Source organism: Bison bison, unplaced genomic scaffold (genome assembly GCF_000754665.1).
Source record: "Bison bison bison isolate TAMUID 2011002044 unplaced genomic scaffold, Bison_UMD1.0 scf7180017864389, whole genome shotgun sequence".
Classification (NCBI taxonomy): domain Eukaryota; kingdom Metazoa; phylum Chordata; class Mammalia; order Artiodactyla; family Bovidae; genus Bison; species Bison bison.
The window spans coordinates 6,963,703-6,971,896 of NW_011494961.1; the positions used below are offsets into that span (position 1 = coordinate 6,963,703).

At 41.1% G+C, this 8,194-nt stretch overlaps 1 protein-coding gene across 1 annotated transcript; it reads left to right on the forward strand.

The window, feature by feature from the left end:
- The first annotated feature begins 4,022 nt into the window (after window positions 1–4,022).
- Window positions 4,023–4,375, forward strand: LOC105002074 (40S ribosomal protein S26-like). Its single transcript, XM_010858537.1, has one exon. It carries the CDS (start codon window positions 4,023–4,025, stop codon window positions 4,365–4,367), a length of 345 nt encoding a protein of 114 aa, XP_010856839.1. The 3' UTR covers window positions 4,368–4,375.
- The last annotated feature ends 3,819 nt before the right edge of the window (window positions 4,376–8,194 follow it).

The following is an 8,194-nucleotide window of genomic DNA, read 5'->3' on the forward strand; positions in this document are numbered from 1 at the left end:
ATCTGTGCTGTGTAATCTAGCAGACACACAAATTTTGTCCATAGAAAGTCAAAGTTAAGAAAGGACAGACCTTGTCTGCCAGGAAGGCAAAATTATCCTGAGTCTAGGTCTGGCTCATGTTTCAAAGACAGAATTGGACACAACTTAGTGACTAAACAACAACAAAACAACAACTCTTGTGACAGATTATTCTTGGAAGCCTGACTATAATGTGGATTGTCACTCACACCTCAGCCTTCAAGGATATGCTACAAGTAAAAGATAAATGTGAAGAAACCTATTTGGGACACTTCTCTTCATATTTTTCTTTTAATTGTAGCATATCTCTGAAGACTGAGGTGTGAATGACAATCCACATTATAGTCAGGCTTCCAAGAATAATCTGTTCACAAGAGTTGTTGTTGTGTTGTTTTGTATAGTCACTAAGTCATATCCAACTCTAAGTCTTTGACTCTTTGCGACCACATGGACTATATAGCCTGCCAAGCTCCTATCTCCTTGGGATTTCCTAGGCAAGAATACTGGAGTGGGTTGCCATTTCCTTCTCTAAGGGATCTTCCTGACCCAGGGATCAAACCTGAAGCTCTTGTGTCTCTTGCTTGACAGGCAGATTCTTCACCACTGTGCCACCTGGGAAGCCCCATTCTTTACCCATAGGGGAAGCCAAGTGGCAAATCCATTGGCTACTCACCAAGAATCTATGTATACATATCAGTCAAATTTTCTTCTTTTAAAGCCTACTGTTGACAGGGTTTCCCAGGTGGCACTAGTGGTAAAGAACCTGCCTGCCAATGCAGGAGATGTGAGACATGGGTTCAATTCCCGGGTAGAGAGGATCTCCTGGAGAAAGGCATGGCAACCCACTCCAGTATTCTTGTCTGGAGGATCCCATGGACAGAGTAGCCTGGCAGACTATGATCCATATAGTCGCACAGAGTTGGACATGGCTGAAGTGACTTAGCACACATGCATGCATATACTGCTGACACTTTCTGATTGTGGTGCTGGAGAAGACTCTTGGGAGTCCCTTGGACAGCAAGGAGGTCAAACCAGTAAATCCCAAAGGAAATCAACCCTGAATATTCACTGGAAGGACTGATGTTGAAGCTGAAGATCCAATACTTGAATCAACTGATGTGAAGAGCCAACTCATTGGAAAAGACCCTGATGCTGGGAAAGATTGAGGGCGGAAGGAGAAGAGGCCAAAGAGGATGTGATGGTTGGATGGCATCATCAACTCAGTGGACATGAGTTTGAGCAAATTCAAGGAGATGGGAAGTGCAGGGAAGCCTGGCCTGCTGCAGCTCATGGGCTTGCAAAGAATCAGGCACCACTTAGCAACTGAACAACAACAGCTTACTGTGTATAATTCAACAAATTGACTACTCTTGGTATACTTCTTTCCAGCTTCTGGAAATTTCATATTCCAGAAATCCAAGGATATTCTTTTGTCTTATTTTTTCCATAAGCTCTAATTAGCACATAGTTCATTGATAGATACATGTAATTTTATAATCCCTGGGTATAGCTCATGGGGTGGTGGTGGTTTAGTCGCTAAGTTGTATCCTACTCTTGCAACCCCATGAACTGTAGCCTGCCAGGCTTCTCTGACTATGGCATTTCCCAGGCAAGAATATTGGAGTGGGTAGCCTTTTCCTTCTCCAGGGCATCTTGCCAACCCAGGGATAGAACCTGGGTCTCCTGAATTGCAGGTGGATTCTTTACCAACTGAGCCACCAGGGAAGCTAATCTCTATCCAAAGATAGATTACTGAGATGAGCTTTAGAATAATTTAATTAAACTTCTTAGTAATCAAACATAACAGAAAGGAACTATGTGGGAAGTGAGTCTTCCCAATATAGACCTCAATTAACAAAACTAGAATTTACTATTCAGTGAAACAGAAATTTTTTGTGAGGACATTAACCCTGCAGCCAGGGAAGGCTTTATCCCATCAAATAAAAAATGATGTTTGTCAGGGAACCAGGAAAAACCAAGCAGTCTTGGATTTCCTATAGCCCTGGCTGCTTGATTCACAGCTGTTGTCTACCCATTTTAAATTCCTTGATTTAGTAGTAGAGTCTTGCCATGTCCTAAGGGCATCAGGATAGCAAAAGTCTGATGATGAAGGTTAATTTTTTGTAGACACACAAGGAGCTTTATCTTGTGTGTCACAAACTTCACAGATCATTGTGAAATAATATTTATTTACCAAAAGATTTTAAAAACAAATATAAATCACTTAAAGGCAAAGAAATTCATATATACTGTTATCAAAAGCCACATGTAAGAAAACGTTTTTTTCTCTTAACAGAGAGAGAAAACCAAATCCAGTCCAATACCAGTTTACTTTTAATAACAAAATTTGCTTATCTAGTTAATTTTAATTTAATCTTAAGAAATCCTTTCTATAAAATCTTGAAGAGGTAGTATTTTTGCAAAGGCATCAGAGTGAAACCCATAGCTCTATAATGACAAAAAAGGCTTTAAAAAGCACGTTTAAAATCTGATTACAGGGGTTTCCCCGGTGGCTCGGTGGTAAAGAATCCACCCACCAATGCAGGAGACTCAGAGTTCGATCCCTCATCCAGGAAGATCTCACACACCTTAGAGCAACTAAGAGCAAGCCCGTGTGCTGCAACTATTGAGCCTGTGCTCTAGAGCCTAGGAAGCCCAACAATTGAGCCCATGTGCCACAGCTACTGAAGCTCAGTGCCCTTGGTCGTATGCTCCACAACCGAAGAAACCACTGCAATAAGAAGCCTGTGCAACGCAATGAAGAGTAGCCCCTGCTCACTCCAACTAGAGAAAAGTCCAAGCAGCAACAAAGACCCAGTACAGCCAAAAATAAGTAAATTTTTAAAATTATTTTTTAAAAAGTCTGATTACAATGCAATTGACAAAGTAACTTGGTTACTGTAGTGACATGTAACATTTTAAGATAGGAATTGGAATTATGACTGATAATGTTTTACCAGGACATGTCAGATCTTTATGAAATCTATATAATTTCTAGAATACCTATATTAATAACATATTCCATACAACATAACCTGAGAAGATTTATTGCTCATTTGACAATTTGTTACTATTCAGTCACTAAGTCATGTTCAACTCTTTTCAATTCCATGAACTGAAGCACACCAGACTCCTCTGTCCTTCACCATCTCCCCAAGATTGCTCAAATTCATGTCCATTGAATCAGTGATGCTACCCAACCATCTCATCCTCTTTGGTTCCCTTCTCTTCCTGCCTTCAATCTTTCCCAGCATCAGGGTCTTTTCCAATGAGTCAGCTCTTCACATCAGTTGGCCAAAGTATTGGAGCTTCAGCTTCAACATCAGTCTTTCCAGTGAATATTCAGGGCTGATTTCCTTTAGAATTGACTGAGCTGATCTCCTTGCGGTTCAAGGGACTCTCAAGAGTCTCCCCAGCACCACAATTTGAAAGCACTAGTTCTTTGACACTCAGCTTTCTTTATGGTCTAAACTCTCACATCTGTATATGACTACTGGAAAGACCATAGCTTAGACTATAAGCACATTTGTTGGTAAAGTAATGTCTCTGCTTTTTAATACACTGTCTAGGTCTGTCATTGCTTTCCTTTCAAGGAGCATTTAACAATATTTCCCATGAACCTAACTAGTTTAATATCTCTCTTTGGGATGTCCTACAGGCTCTTTGAGGGCTTCCCTGTTGGCTCAAATGGTAAAGAATCTGCCTGCAATGCGGGAGACCTGGGTTCAATCTCTGAGTCAGGAAGATCCCTTGGAGAAGGGAATGGCAACTCACTCCAGTATTCTTGCCTGGAGAATTCCATGGGTAGAGGAGCCTGGCAGGCTACAGTCCATGGGGAAAGAATCAGACATGACTGAGCGACTAACACACACACACACACACACACACACACAAGGGCTCTTTGAAGCATCCCAAAGTTAGCTAGAGGTCAAAAGGGCTTCATTAGAATTTGATTTAAGTTATGTCAATAAATAGCAAAGGGTTCTTGTCTCTGCACTTCCAAGATGACCAAGAAAAGCAGGGACAATGGTGCCAAAAAGGGCCACAGCCTCATGCAGCCTATTCGCTGCACCAGCTGTGCCTGCTGCGTGCCCAAGGATAAGGCCATTAAGAAGTTCATTATTTGGAATATGGTAGAGGCCGCAGCCATCAGGGACATTTCTGAAGCAAGTGTTTTTGATGCCCACTTGCTTCCCAAGCTGTATGTGAAACTACATTACCATGGGAGTTGTGCCATTCACAGCAAGGTAGTCAGTACTCACTCTCCGGAAGCCTGGGAAAACAGGACACCTGCACCCCGGTTTAGACCTGTGGGTGCTGCTTCACATCCTCCACCAAAGCCCATGTAAGAATCCAAGTCCTTAAAGACTGAAGAAATACTGGTTTTTCTGAAAAGACAATAAAATGAAAATTATACTTAAAAAATATATCAAAAGGGTTTAGAACACTCAAGATCAAAGGTCACAATTTGTTATCATTATCAGTTTGTGTGCAAAAATGCAGCTCTGATTCTATCTTAGCCTTTTTTACAATGTTGTTTGTTTCACCCTGTGAGTCAGACTTCTTAGATCCCAGGGGTTGGCCTGACCCTCAGGGGTTTAGTACTTCCAAGACCCACTCCCTCCCTTACCTGAGGTATTTCCTGACTCGCTGTGCATGCAGGAAGGTGTCCAGGCAGGTCAGAGTCCTGCTCTCCTGCTTCTGAATCCTGAACGAGACTTCCTCCATTTTAACTTCCCAAAAAGCACACAATCTGGGAAGCATTGGGAATCCAGCATTTCTAAATGCTGTTCCTTCTCAAACAAATTTGGCTATCTTTTCACAGATTAGTGATAGAAAATAAAAGCTTCAAGTTTCCTGGACACTTTCTACTTGGAACAGCAGTTATTTCTTCCGGAGTGAACCCAGGACCCAGAAATATCTGGCTCAGTCAAATCATCTACAACAGATTTGATGAATAATGGAAAATTTCTGCCAATTTGCTTCAGGCTATAAAACAAGCTTTCATTTAAGTTGCCCAGAGGTAGTGTTCCAAGTGCTAGTCAATTCACAGATGAAGCAATAGCCAGAAAAATAACAGTCACAGTAGTGAACACCACTTATAGAGAATGGGAATGACTCCAAGTCTTTCTACTCACGTTTAATTATGTCCTCCTCATTTCTCACATACTAGGTCACTTTTCTGAAAGTCAGGATTCTTCTGATTTCAGCTAGCCTCCACCAGGTAGCTCTGACCTTTTATATGAGAAATAGACCCCAGGGGCAGCAGGAGTTGTGTGTGGGGGGATACATGGAATATTCCATTGCTTTCTGGACTCACAAACTCAAGACTCAGAATGAACATCCTACAAATACGCTGCATCAGAGTTACTAACCTTGATAATAAGCTTTCCATCCAGCAAACACATTGTTGTCGTCACAGGTAACAGCAGCGGTAGAAGGAACTTAGAAGACAGGGAGTGTTAGTGGAGAAGAGAGAGGAGAATAACATGAACACAAGTATAACCTAATCCATAACTACGTTCTGTTTGGATTTTGAATCTCTCATATTACTTTTGATTGTAAAAAGCCTTGCTTTCCAAATTACGTGGCACTTGGGCTAGTGTTGCCATTCATGTTGAGCGTAAGCTCCTTAGGAGATAATGGAGTCAACGTGGATAGAGCAGATGTGAAGACTGGTGACTCATGTTAAAGGTCAACCCCAGCTCATCCACAGATAGCCAAGGGTTGCCCAGATGGCAAACACATAGGACAGAGCAATCCACCTAGAAAGGACATCCAGAGATATTTAATAAATCCACATTCTTCCTTCTAAGTAAAACTGAATCTCTCCTGGACAAATGAATGTCCTTTCACAGTTGCCTAGAAAGCTATACAAGCTTTATGGTTTGAGGCTGCCTAACACCTTTTAGTTTCTGCAATTGAATCAAATTAACTAATTCAGTGATCATTAAAGAGCTCTACGTGACAGGGTGCTGCATGGAACACAAGAAATGGAGGTCATATTCCCTAAGTTCAAGACTTTGCTGAGATTGATTAACCACTACAAAAGGAAGAGTGTATGAGTAACGAGCTAATGAATGGCCAATCACTAAGTATTCTGGGGGAGTCAGGAAAGAAGGGGAACTTCACAAATTCTGTGGACCAGAACATGCAGCAAAGTTTCCTGGAGTAATTAAAAGCCTCAGACAGGCATGGAAAAGGAGGAAGGCCATGCTAACAGGACTGGGACAGGACAAGGTCAATAATGGCTTATTTACTAGATCCATAGATCCTGAGGTGACACAGCTGGATAAGAGGAAACTCTGCTGGCAGGTCCTGAGAGAATCAGATGTTCATGACAAGTGGACAGTTCTGAATATTTTGAAATGTGAGTGGACATCAGTAGGTGAAAGGAGGCTATGAGAGACATGTTTACGTGTGCCGGTCATCATTCTAACTCTTCAGATGAAATTTCTCTATTGACGCTCACAGCACTTAATTCTCCTGGAATATATATTGGCCACACACACAACTGTTATTAATCATTGCCATCACCACCCCACCAACAGAGTGCTTCCAGTGTGTCAGGCATAGAGGAAGCGCAGATGCTTTATTCACATCACTTCCATTCCTCAGCACCACCTTGCAAGGTGGATGTTATTGCCCCATTTCACAAGTGAGGACACTGAAGACCAGAAAGGCTGAGAACTTTCCTTCATACATTACACATTTATGAACAATGTGAATTCTGAAACCATGATTCTCTCCTCATTAGAGGGTGTTTTTGATCAACATGATCAGTCTAGGACCTCATCAAAAGAAATATGTATATGACTGTCAGAACCAGAAGTGACAAGACAATGTGTTTTGTTAGGCATGACTATTAAATATCCACCCACAGAAAGAGTACACAGGCTATTTCTATTAATAAGGGTCAATTGCATCTGGACAGTTCCTACAAGATTTGAAAACATTCCCTTATTTTTCAGAAAGAAAACTGTTGACATGTGTTGCAGTCTTAGCAATACATACATGCCAGAAACTGAAATAGTATTAAGGGAAAGAAATTAGGACCTCAGGTACAGGAGTTAGCTATGAAGAGTGGTTTAATCACTAAATGTCCAATTCTTGCAACCCCATGGACTATAGCCCACCAGGCTCCTTTGTCCATGGGATCTTCTAAACAAGAATACTGGAGTGGGTTGCCATTTCCTTCTCTGGGGATCTTCTGAACCCAGGAATCAAACCCAGGTCTCCTGTATTGCAGGCGGATTCTTTACTCACTGAGCTATGTGGGGACAAATTACAATTTGTCAAAATATAAATAACAGATATAAAAATTGTGCTGAAAAAGGAGGTCAGTTGTGCTCCTGGGTTTTTACCAAAATGAGTTGAAAACTTATATTTACTACAGCTTTATTCATAATTTCCAAAATTTGGAAGATGACCTTCAATAGATGCATGGATAAAAAAAATTGTGGTACATGTATACAATGAAATATCATTCAGGAATAACATGAAATGAACATTAAGCCACTAAAGGCATGAGGGAATCATAAATGCATTTGCTAAGTGACAGAAGCCAATCTGAAAAGGCTAAATATTGTATGAATTTAACTATATGGCATTCTGGAAAAGGCAGTGCCTGAGGAAGCATTACAATGAACAAAGTTAGTGGAGGTGATGGAATTTCAGTGAGCTATTTCAAATCCTAAAAGATGATGCAGCTAAAGTGCTGCACTCAATATCCAGCAAATTTGAAAAACAGCTGTGACCACAGGACTGGAAAAGGTCAGTTTTCATTCCAATCCCAAAGAAGGGCAATGCCAAAGAAGGTTCAAACTACCATACAAGTTTACTCATTTCACACACTAGCAACGTTGTGTTCAAAATCCTCAAACTAGCCTTCAATAGTACGTGAACTGAGAATTTCCAGATATCCAAGCTAGATTTTAAAAAGACAGAGGAACCAGAGATCAAATTGCCAACATCCATTGGATCATAGGAAAAGCAAGGGAATTCCCAGAAAACATCTACTTCTGCTTCACTGACTACACTACAGTCTTTGACTGTGTGGATCACGACAAACTGTGGAAAATTCTTAAAGATATGGGAATACCAGACCACTTTACCTGACTCCTGAGAAACCTGTATGCAGGTCAAGAAGTAACAGTTAGAACTGGACATGGAACAA

Excerpts from the sequence above, each read along its gene's own strand:
- LOC105002074 (XM_010858537.1), top strand. The coding sequence starts at position 4,023 with ATGACCAAGAAAAGCAGGGACAATGGTGCCAAAAAGGGCCACAGCCTC.